Genomic DNA, 12,962 nt, shown 5'->3' with positions numbered 1-12,962 from the left:
AATGATAATCCCGATGATGTGTTCACCACACAAGGATGATGTGTTCACCACACAAGGATGATGTGTTCACCACACAAGGATGATGTGTTCACCACACAAGGATGATGTGTTCACCACACAAGGATGATGTGTTCACCACACAAGGATGATGTGTTCACCACACAAGGATGATGTGTTCACCACACAAGGATGATGTGTTCACCACACAAGGATGATGTGTTCACCACACAAGGATGATGTGTTCACCACACAAGGATGATGTGTTCACCACACAAGGATGATGTGTTCACCACACAAGGATGATGTGTTCACCACACAAGGATGATGTGTTCACCACACAAGGATGATGTGTTCACCACACAAGGATGATGTGTTCACCACACAAGGATGATGTGTTCACCACACAAGGATGATGTGTTCACCACACAAGGATGATGTGTTCACCACACAAGGATGATGTGTTCACCACACAAGGATGATGTGTTCACCACACAAGGATGATGTGTTCACCACACAAGGATGATGTGTTCACCACACAAGGATGATGTGTTCACCACACAAGGATGATGTGTTCACCACACAAGGATGATGTGTTCACCACACAAGGATGATGTGTTCACCACACAAGGATGATGTGTTCACCACACAAGGATGATGTGTTCACCACACAAGGATGATGTGTTCACCACACAAGGATGATGTGTTCACCACACAAGGATGATGTGTTCACCACACAAGGATGATGTGTTCACCACACAAGGATGATGTGTTCACCACACAAGGATGATGTGTTCACCACACAAGGATGATGTGTTCACCACACAAGGATGATGTGTTCACCACACAAGGATGATGTGTTCACCACACAAGGATGATGTGTTCACCACACAAGGATGATGTGTTCACCACACAAGGATGATGTGTTCACCACACAAGGATGATGTGTTCACCACACAAGGATGATGTGTTCACCACACAAGGATGATGTGTTCACCACACAAGGATGATGTGTTCACCACACAAGGATGATGTGTTCACCACACAAGGATGATGTGTTCACCACACAAGGATGATGTGTTCACCACACAAGGATGATGTGTTCACCACACAAGGATGATGTGTTCACCACACAAGGATGATGTGTTCACCACACAAGGATGATGTGTTCACCACACAAGGATGATGTGTTCACCACACAAGGATGATGTGTTCACCACACAAGGATGATGTGTTCACCACACAAGGATGATGTGTTCACCACACAAGGATGATGTGTTCACCACACAAGGATGATGTGTTCACCACACAAGGATGATGTGTTCACCACACAAGGATGATGTGTTCACCACACAAGGATGATGTGTTCACCACACAAGGATGATGTGTTCACCACACAAGGATGATGTGTTCACCACACAAGGATGATGTGTTCACCACACAAGGATGATGTGTTCACCACACAAGGATGATGTGTTCACCACACAAGGATGATGTGTTCACCACACAAGGATGATGTGTTCACCACACAAGGATGATGTGTTCACCACACAAGGATGATGTGTTCACCACACAAGGATGATGTGTTCACCACACAAGGATGATGTGTTCACCACACAAGGATGATGTGTTCACCACACAAGGATGATGTGTTCACCACACAAGGATGATGTGTTCACCACACAAGGATGATGTGTTCACCACACAAGGATGATGTGTTCACCACACAAGGATGATGTGTTCACCACACAAGGATGATGTGTTCACCACACAAGGATGATGTGTTCACCACACAAGGATGATGTGTTCACCACACAAGGATGATGTGTTCACCACACAAGGATGATGTGTTCACCACACAAGGATGATGTGTTCACCACACAAGGATGATGTGTTCACCACACAAGGATGATGTGTTCACCACACAAGGATGATGTGTTCACCACACAAGGATGATGTGTTCACCACACAAGGATGATGTGTTCACCACACAAGGATGATGTGTTCACCACACAAGGATGATGTGTTCACCACACAAGGATGATGTGTTCACCACACAAGGATGATGTGTTCACCACACAAGGATGATGTGTTCACCACACAAGGATGATGTGTTCACCACACAAGGATGATGTGTTCACCACACAAGGATGATGTGTTCACCACACAAGGATGATGTGTTCACCACACAAGGATGATGTGTTCACCACACAAGGATGATGTGTTCACCACACAAGGATGATGTGTTCACCACACAAGGATGATGTGTTCACCACACAAGGATGATGTGTTCACCACACAAGGATGATGTGTTCACCACACAAGGATGATGTGTTCACCACACAAGGATGATGTGTTCACCACACAAGGATGATGTGTTCACCACACAAGGATGATGTGTTCACCACACAAGGATGATGTGTTCACCACACAAGGATGATGTGTTCACCACACAAGGATGATGTGTTCACCACACAAGGATGATGTGTTCACCACACAAGGATGCATCTCGCGTATACAAGCAATAGTCTCTTGAGGTTCATGCTTAAGAATTCTTAAGGTTGGTCCAATTATTAGGGCGAAGGTTCCGGCGACGGCCAGAGCGAATTAACCCTTTCAATGTTTTTGTCGACAGTAACTTTAGAATGTTATCTGGCATCAATTATAATAGTGCTTCGTTGCGCACGTCACAAAGTTGTCTGAGCAGCCCGGCCTCCTCAGGTTTCCTAAACGTCAAGAAACTGTCGTACTAAAATGCCCTTATCCTAACCTACTGAGGACCCAAAACAGAAAACGGGACACTACGTCAATTTCGCGAGCCGCTTCCATTTTCTAGTACGAAGATTTTTGCCCTTAAGGTAGAATATATGTCAAAATGCGACGTTCTATACGGAGGACGGGTTAGTGTGTGTGTTATGTTAGCGGAGCACGGTGCTAGGTCCAACGCTGAGGGTGTGATCCCATCCTACACACGGAAAGAAACAGCATTATTATGAGGCGAAATATTAGTGAAATGAAGATTGATTATTTGATGAGTTGGGTATAAATTGATCTGATACTCATTTAGCCTCTGATGAATAAGCTGAGTGGCGGTGAAGGCAAATTAATGTAGTTGCAGAATATGAGCGGTGAGGGGCAGCATCATGAACAACGTCATGGGACAGCAGATGAACGGTGGAGGCAGCATGTGAATAGTGGGAGGGAGAGAGCATATGGACAGTGGAGGGGGGGGGGGAGCATATGACCAGTGGAGGGGGTGGAGCATATCTCAGCATACCATCGTAGTCATCAGGAGCAGCGTCCAGGGGAGATCACACAGCAGGCCGACGTAAACAGGTTTGTGGCCACCACCTCCCACTACCACCTCTACAACCATCACCTCTACCATCACCACCACCACCTCTACCATCACCATCTCTACCATCACCATCTCTACCATCACCACCCCTACCATCACCACCACCATCGCTACCATCACCACCCCTACCATCACCACCACCATCGCCATCACCACCATCGCTACCACCACCACCATCTCTACCACCGCCACTATCTCTACCATCACCATCACCACCACTATCATCACCACCCCTACCATCACCACCCCTACCATCACCACCACCATCGGCATCACCACCATCGCTTCCACCACCACCATTTCTACCATCACCATCGCCACCCACTACCATCACCATCTCTACCATCACCACCATCTCTACCACCACCACCATCTCTACCATCACCACGACCCCTACAAACACAATTCCACCAGCACCTGCAGCACCAAGTCATTACAAACATCGCTGCTACCAACGCTGACATCATAACAACAGGAAGAGAGGAACCACACATATGACATCTAGAGCCAATATCACCTCACATCATATGATCTGAGTACTGTGGGACGGTACTGTACTCCACAGACACCTGCACCCTCACTACGCAGCCACCATAGCCTCTCCCGACATTTACAACAACAACAACAACCAGCTTACCTCCTCTCGTCCCACATTACCTCACAACACGAACGGATAATAAAGAAAAAAAAGGTCTTGCATTGCATCACACAACACAAATAATTCTCTACATCCTCTGTCATCAATATTTGTGGTTCCGATCATTCCCTACGCACCTGGAGCCTCACTCCAAGCATTCTGCATCCTCCGCCGCCATCATCATTACTGGTTATTAGCATTCCAAAACATGTTTTTTCAACCACCAATTTTTTGTGTCTTGTTTTCTGTTTCCGTCCCTCTAATGACCGTCGATGCGAATGGCTTCCCTCGTCCTGGCGGCCGACACTATCACCATCACTCCTTGTTGGAATGTTATTTTTCTAGCTCTTTTCTGGGTATTTCGAACGCATGCTGAGGAAAAACCTCGCCTTCCCGCACACCAGCTTGTGTTCACGGCCACAAGCCAAGCGTAGCCTAGACTGGTTTTGACATTTACAAGACCCCCTGTCGACAATATTAACGCATCACTTGTACGACAACCTTATTCATCAAAACGACACATCAAAATAATCAATGGTGTTCCGTGGGTTGTTGCTTTTTTTCTTCCCACCGTCACTATCACTACAACACTTGGCGAACACCTTATTGGCGGCGGCGACACCTGAAAACACTATCTACTAAGGGTATGACAACATGTGATTCCCGCAGTGCTGCCCTGGCGACTGGCGGAGGTGGTGGCGCTGCTGCTGCTGGTGACAGTCGCCACACCACCTGCAGCGCCACCACATAGTCCGTCACTCTGAATGGTGAAGGCAGTAGCTGCCTTCACATATACACTGGTAATAGTGGGCAGCAACTGGCTCCGCAGCCCTGCTGCTGCCCACTATCAGCAGTGACGACTGCCAGCAGCATCATGCTGAGGTGTATGAGAGAGGAAGGTACGGTACTCACCACCAGGTAGCGTGTGTGGGTTGCAGGAGAAGCAGGAGCAAGGCCAGCACCTGCACCACGGCCAGACCCACGGCCCCAGCCTCCCACCACCTCATGGCGCCCACTGCCTCACATGCCGCGCCTTCGCGTCCTCAGCGTCCACTCCGGCCAGGCTTCCGGACGCCCACAGGAGGCCAGGGCGAACCTCGCCTCATTGTGAGCTCCCCCAGAGGCACTAGCAGGGGCGGCCACCTGTGTATCCTCCCACAGGCTCAGACAAGCCTCTCTGCCAAGTCCTCGTGCGCGCGGGAGAGCTCTTCTTGGTTTCGTTGATTGCTCTTTGTCTTCTTGTGGAATGTGCTTCTCTGTCGAACTTTTGTAGTGCTGGACACCTGTAGTCCTCGACACCTGTAGTCCTGGACACCTGTAGTCCTCGACACCTGTAGTCCTGGACACCTGTAGTCCTCGACACCTGTAGTTCTGGACCCCCGTAGTCCTGGATTACGGACTTCCCCAAAGGACCCCACCAGACTTTCTGTAAAAGGTTCCAAGGTCTTAGAGGACTCCTTCTGGTGGTGTCTTTCGTTCACCGCCAGTAAATGCTTAAAAATATACTGACTGAGTGACCTCGCTAGCCGCGAAAACATAAGCCATGAGTTCTCTACTCTTGTATCTAAGCCAGATCCTACACTCCCGTAGCCAAGCCAGGTCACACACTCGTGCAGCCAAGCCAGGTCACCCAAACGACACAAAGCCACTCCACAGAAGGTGCTCGGGCGCGTTGTTCCTTCGCACGACCAAGAAGCACACTGGAGGAGCCAAGCCCGTCTTTACAAGACGTCAGGGGAAGGCCATCACCGCACCTCCACACACCTGGTCACTTCCACCACGCACTCTTCCACCACTCTCACACCTGGTTCACTAACTGCTAACTCTTCCACCTCACTCACACACCTGGCCAAATAACCACACACTTTTCCACCACTCTCACACACCTGGATCACTAACCACGCACTCTTTCACCACTCTCCCCACACCTGGTCCACTAACAACTAGGAAAGGGCGTGAAATATCCACACAACCACACCCCCTCCGCTCCCAGCAACCCCTCTTCCTCCTGCACCGCTCATCCCCCCCCCACCTGTACCCCCCTCTCTCCGGAACCGCAGGTAATTGCGGTTCTAAGCGCATCTGACCGCAATGAGATGACGCCACTGATTCGAGCACTTAATGGGGGCTAATGTGTATCGGTGGTCATCACTGTCTGGCCTGCGTGTGAGGCCGCGCGCGCCAAGGGAGGGGGTCTGCAAGCCTCCCCTCGATGACCGGGTTATTATCTTTTACCGCGCTTACTGCCCCCGCCCCCCACACCACAGCCTCCACCCCTAGCTCGCTAATCCTCCTCCACCCTGTCTTCCCCACCCCCCTTACATTCCCACCCACTTTCGGTGGGTGAGCCACCACCGCCCACTCGCTGATGTGTACACGCTGCTTGGCTGCCCGCTACCCATTCCCGCTGTGTCCATACAATCCTGACCGCCCTCACACTCTTACTGATCCACATGCACTCTTCCCCCACCCTCACACATTCATACTGACCCACACGCACTCTCCCCCACCCCTCACACACTCATACTGACCCACACGCACTCTCCCCCACCCTCACACACTCATACTGACCCACACGCACTCTCCCCCACCCCTCACACACCCTTATTGACCCACACGCACTATCCCCCACCCTCACACACTCATACTGATCCACACGCACTCTCCCCCACCCCTCACATACTCATACTGATCCACACGCACTCTCCCCCACCCCTCACATACTCATACTGATCCACACGCACTCTCCCCCACCCCTCACACACCCTTACTGACCCACACGCACTCTCCCCCACCCCCCCCCCTCACTTACAGACCCCCCCCCCTTCATATACTCAGAAATATCTCCTCAGATCCATTCATATTCTTCATTTCTTTCTCCAGCCATCACAAACAAATATTATGAACCGGTTCAGAACCCGCCCACAGGTTCACTACAGTTTATGGCCCTTGCTTTAATTTCTCACAATATTATCTCGTCTTTCTGACTACGTGTAACGGGATGTGTGTACTCACCTATTTCTACTCACCTATTTGTGCTTGCGGGGGTTGAGCTTTGGCTCTTTGGTCCCGCCTCTCAACTGTCAATCAACTGGTGTACAGATTCCTGAGCCTATTGGGCTCTATCATATCTACATTTGAAACTGTGTATGGAGTCAGCCTCCACCACATCACTGCCTAATGCATTCCATCCGTTAACTACTCTGACACTTAAAAAGTTCCTTCTAACGTCCCTGTGTGTGTGTGTGTGTGTGTGTGTGTGTGTGTGTGTGTGTGTGTGTGTGTGTGTGTGTGTGTGTGTGTGTGTGTGTGTGTGTGTGTGTGTGTGTGTGTGTGTGTGTGTGTGTGTGTGTGTGTGTGTGTGTGTGTGTGTGTGTGTGTGTGTGTGTGTGTGTGTGTGTGTGTGTGTGTGTGTGTGTGTGTGTGTACTCACCTAGTTCACCTAGTTGTGCTTGCGGGGGTTGAGCTTTGCTCCTTCGTTCCGCCTCTTAACTGTCAATCACTCAACTGTTACTAACTACTAACTAACTTCCCTTGTCCCCCCCCCACACACACAAACCTAGGAAGCAGCCCGTAACAGCTGCCTAACTCCCAGATACTTATTTACTGCTGGGTAACAGGGCCATCAGGGTGAAAGAAACTCTGTCCATTTTTGTTTCTCGCCGGCGCCAGAATCGAACCCGGCCCACAGAATTACATGTCTAGCGTGTTTTCCATTCAGTCACTAGCGCCCCACCAGTGTGTGTGTTTGTATGTACTCACATATTTGTACTCACCTATTTGTGTCTGCAGGATCGAGCATTGACTCTTGGATCCCGCCTTTCGAGCCATCGGTTGTTTACAGCAATGACCCCTGTCCCATTTCCCTATCATATCTAGTTTTAAAATTATGAATAGAATTTGCTTCCACAACCTGTTCCCCAAGTGCATTCCTTTTTTCCACTACTCTCACGCTAAAAGAAAACTTCCTAACATCTCTGTGACTCATTTGAGTTTCCAGCTTCCATCCATGTCCCCTCGTTCTGTTACTATTCCGTGTGAACATTTCGTCTGTGTCCACTCTGTCAATCCCCCGGAGTATTTTATACGTTCCTATCATATCCCCCCTCTCCCTTCTTCTTTCTAGTGTTGGAAGGCTTAGTTCCTTCCGGCGCTCTTCATACCCCATCCCTCGTAACTCTGGGACAGGTCTCACTGCAAACTTTTGAACCTTTTTCAGTTTTTATGTGCTTCTTCAGGTGGGGGCTCCATGATGGTGCGGCATACTCTAAGACTGGCCTCACGTAGGCAGTGTAAAGCGCCCTAAATGCCTCCTTACTTAGGTTTCTGAATGAAATTCTAACTTTTGCCAGTGTAGAGTACGCTGCTGTCGTTATCCTATTTATATGTGCCTCAGGAGATAGATTAGGTGTTACGTCCACACCCAGGTCTCTTTCACGCGTCGTCACAGGTAGGCTGTTCCCCTTCATTGTGTACTGTCCCTTTGGTCTCCTATCTCCTAGTCTCAATTCCATAACTTTACATTTGCTCGTGTTGAACTCCAGTAGCCATTTCTCTGACCATCTCTGCAACCTGTTCAGGTCCTCTTGGAGGATCCTGCAATCTTCATCTGTCACAACTCTTATCAACTTTGCGTCATCCGCGAACATCGACATATAGAATTCTACTCCTGCAAACATGCCATTAACATATATTAGAAATGAAATTGGTTCCAGCACCGATCCTTGTGGTACTCCACTAGTTACTGTTCGCCAGTCCGACTTCTCGCCCCTTACAGTAATTCTCTGGCTCCTTCCTGTTAGGTAGTTCCTTATCCATATTAGAGCCTTTCTGCTCACTCCAACCTACCTCTCATGTTTGAATAGCAGTCTCATGTGCGGTACTGTATCTAAGGCTTTTTGGCAGTCCAGAAATATGTAGTCTGCTCAACCTTCTCTGTCCTGTCTTATCTTCGTTATTTTATCATAAAATTCCAAAACGTTAGTTAGGCAAGATTTCCCTTTTCAGAACCCATGTTGATGTTTGTTTATAAACCTAATGTTCTCTAAGTATGCTACCAGTCGTAGCCTAATTATTCTTTCAAGTATTTTACAGGGGATGCTTGTCAGTGATACAGGTCTATAGTTAAGTGCCTCCTCCCTATCACCTTTCTTGAAAATCGGTACATTTACCCTCTTCCCGCAATTAGGTAATTCTCCCGACATAAATGACTCATTAAAGATCATTGCCAGAAGCACGCTGAGGGCCTGCGCTGCCTCTTTTAGTATCCACGGTGATACTTTGTCTGGTCCAACCGCTTTAGTTGCAACCAGTGTTGTCAACTGTTTCATTACCTCCTCTGCTGTCACCTCTATATCTGATTGTCTTTCATCTAGAGTAATCGCTTCCAACAATGGGAGCTGCTCAGGCTCGGTAGTGAACACTCCATGGAAACTGGCATTCAGTGCCTCGCAAATCTCCTTGTCACTTTCAGTATATGCCTCCTCTGTTTTCCTTAGTCGTGTCACTTGGTCGTTCACTGACATTTTTCTTCTTATATGGCTGGTTAGTAATTTAGGTTGCTTTATCGCTTTGATCGCAATATTGTTCTCATAGTCCCTTTCCGATGTTCGTCTTATGTTAATGTAATAGTTTCTAGCTCTGTTGCATCTGATCCTGTTGTCCTCTGTCCTTTGTCTTCTGTACTTCCTCCACTCCCGCCTGCTGGCCATTTTTGCTTCCTGACACTGTCTATTAAACCATGGGTTAATATATTCCCTCTTACATTTTTCCCTTTACTGTTGGTAAAGATCTCTCTTCGGCCTCCTGGCATTTCCGTATGACTAGGCCCATCATATCTTGGACTGCTTTTCCTCTAATTTCTTCCTCCCACTGCATTTCTCCCAGATAGTCCCTTATCCTAGTTCTATAGTCCCTTTTCCTGTAGTCAACTCTCCTTTCCCAGACCTCTTTAATTGTCCCTTGGTCACAAGTTTGAATTCCATCATATGTAAGTGTACCTTCCCTTTCACTCCAGCCTGCATCTCCAACTTTCGCACTAGCCTCTTTTGTGGCACTGTATCAAAGGCTTTTTGACAATCCAAAAATATGCAGTCTGCCCACCCTTCTCTTTCTTGCCTTATTTTTGTTACCTGGTCGTAGAATTCAAGTAACCCTGTGAGGCAGGACCTGCCATCCCTGAACCCATGTTGATGCTGTGTTACAAAGTTCCTTCGCTCCAGATGCTCCACTAGTTTTTCCTAGTTGTTCTCCACTAGTTTTGTGTGTGTGTGTGTGTGTGTGTGTGTGTGTGTGTGTGTGTGTGTGTGTGTGTGTGTGTGTGTGTGTGTGTGTGTGTGTGTGTGTGTGTGTGTGTGTGTGTGTGTGTGTGTGTACTCCTGAGCTTCTCAAGCTCTATCATATCTACATTTGAAACTGTGTATGGAGTCAGCCTCCACCACATCACTTCCTAGTGCATTTTTTCTAATGTCTCTGTGGCTCATGGGTACTCAGTTTCCACCTGTGTTCCCTTGTGCGTGTACCACCCATGTTAAATAATCCCTCCTTGTCTACCCTGTTAATTTCCCCTAAGAATTTTGAATGTGTAGATCATGTCTCATCGAGCCCTTCTGTCCTCCAGCGACGTGATGTACAGTTCCCTCAGCCTTTCCTCGTAACTCATGCCTCTTAGTTCTAGGACTGGCCTATTGGCATACCTCTGAATTTTTTCCAGCTTCGTCTTGTGGTTGACAAGGTACGGGCTCCATGCTGGGGCCGTATACTCCAGGATTGGCCTTACATACGTAGTATACAAGATTCTGACAGATTCCTTACACAGGTTGTTCTGATGTTAGCCAGCTTCGCATACGCCGCCTATGTTATTCTTTTTATGTGGGCTTCAGGAGACAGGTTTGGCGTGATATAAACTCCTAGATCTTTCTCTCTGCCCGTTTCGTGAAGAACTTCACCTCCCATTCGGTATCCAGTGTCTGGCCTCCTATTTCCTCCCCTAGTTTCATTACCTTACATTTACTTGGTTTGAACTTTAGTAGTCATTTGTTATGCCATTCCTTCAGTTTATTTAGGTCATTTTGTAGCCTCATACTATCTTCCTCTGTCTTAATCCTCCTCATAATTTTTGCATCATCGGCAAACATTGAGAGGAACGAGTCTATTCCCTCTGGGAGATTATTTACATATATCAGGAACAATATAGGTCCAAGACCTGATCCCTGAGGGACTCCACTGGTGACGCCTCGCCACTCCAAGACCTCACCCCTCACAGTGACTCGCTGTCTTCTGTTGCTTAGGTACTCCCTTATCCAGTGGAGTACCTTCCCATTCACTCCTGCCTGCATCTCCAGTTTTTGCACTATTCTCATATGTGTATTCTGGCAATCCAAAAATATATAGTTTGCCTAGACCTCTCTTTTTTGACTGATTTTTGTTGCCTGGTCATAGAATTCAATCACTCCTGTGAGGCATAATCTGCCAATCCCTGAACCCATGCTGATGTTTTGATACGTAGTTCTTCCGCTCCAGATGTTTTTTCGTACAATCGTCTCCATCACCTTACATTGTATGCACGTTAGTGACACTGTCCTGTAGTTCAGTGCTTCCTGTCTATCACCCTTCTTGTATATCGGGACTACATTAGTGTGTCACCGTCAGCATTAGGGCCAGTGTCGATAACTTGCATACAATGCAAGCTAAATGGAGAAAATTGTGCGAAATAAGCTAGTGGAACATCTGGAACGAAGGAACTTTGTGTCACAACACCAACATGGTTTCAGGGATGGCAAGTCATGTCTCACAGGATTAATTGAATTCTACGATCAGGCAACAAGAATCAGACAAGAAAGAGAAGGGTGGGCAGACTACATATTTTTGGATTGCCAGAAAGCCTTTGACACAGTACCACACCAGAGACTAGTGCAAAAGCTGGAGATGCAGGCAGGAGTGAAAGGAAGGTACTCCATTGGATAAGGGAGTACCTAAGCAACAGAAGACAGCGAGTCACTGTGAGGAGCGAGGTCTCAGATTGGCGAGACGTCACCAGTGAGGTCCTGCAGGGGTTCCGTCCTTGGACCCATACTGTTTCTTATATATGTAAATGATCTTCCAGATGGTATAGAATCATTCCTCTCATTGTTTGCTAATGATGCAAAAATTATGAGGAGGATTAAGACGGAAGAAGACAGTATGAGGCTACAAGATGACCTAGACAGACTGAATGAATGGTCCAACAAATGGCTGCTAATGTTCAACCGATTAAATGTAAGGTAATGAAACTATGCAGTGAAAACAGGAGAATAGACCCAGTATACAGAATGGAAGACGAAGTCCTCCACCAAACGGATAGAGAGAAAGATCTAAGAGTTGATATCACACCAAACCTGTCTCCTGAAGCCCACATAAATAGAATAACATAGGCGGCATATGCGAGGCTGGCTAACATCAGAACAGCGTTCAGGAATCTGTGTAAGGAATCATTCAGAATCTTGTACACCACATACGTAAGATCAATCCTGGAGTATGCAGCCCCAGCATGGAGCCCGTACCTTGTCAAGCACGAGACGAAGCTGGAAAAGTTCAGAGGTATGCCACTAGACTAGTCCCAGAACTAAGAGGCATGAGTTACGAGGAAAGGCTGCGTGAAATGCACCTCACGACACTGGAAGACAGAAGAGTAAGGGGAGACATGATCACTACCTACAAAATTCTCAGACGAATTGACAGGGTAGATAAAGATAAACTGTTTAGCACGGGAGGGACGCGAACAACGGGACACAGGTGGAAATTGAGTAGCCAAATGAGCCACAGGGACGTTAGAAAGGACTTTTTCCGTGTCAGAGTAGTTAACAGATGGAATGCATTAGGCAGCGATATGGTGGAGGCTGACTCCATACGCAGTTTCAAATGTAGATATGATAGAGCCCAGTAGGCTCAGGAATCTGTACACCAGTTGATTGACAGTTGAGAGGCGGGACC

At 47.7% G+C, this 12,962-nt stretch overlaps 1 protein-coding gene across 3 annotated transcripts in view; it reads right to left on the bottom strand.

Annotated features, from left to right (window-relative positions):
- The window catches only part of LOC123763912 (protein Wnt-2b), an 87,685-nt gene extending 81,733 nt beyond the window's left edge, over nucleotides 1-5,952 (bottom strand). For 2 of the 3 annotated variants that reach the window (XM_069330172.1, XM_069330173.1), the window contains exon 1: nucleotides 4,905-5,952. In XM_069330172.1, coding sequence (XP_069186273.1) covers nucleotides 4,905-4,999 — 95 coding nt within the window. In that variant the 5' untranslated portion in view covers nucleotides 5,000-5,952. Of the gene's footprint in view, nucleotides 1-4,129; nucleotides 4,853-4,904 lie in introns of those variants that run through there. The other variant, XM_069330174.1, reaches the window with a different exon arrangement.
- Nucleotides 5,953-12,962: the final 7,010 nt, after the last annotated feature.

This window comes from Procambarus clarkii, chromosome 23 (assembly GCF_040958095.1).
Source record: "Procambarus clarkii isolate CNS0578487 chromosome 23, FALCON_Pclarkii_2.0, whole genome shotgun sequence".
NCBI classification, from domain to species: Eukaryota; Metazoa; Arthropoda; class Malacostraca; order Decapoda; family Cambaridae; genus Procambarus; species Procambarus clarkii.
Note: the sequence above shows the minus strand (reverse complement) of the source record. Positions and strands in the feature narration are given on the sequence as shown.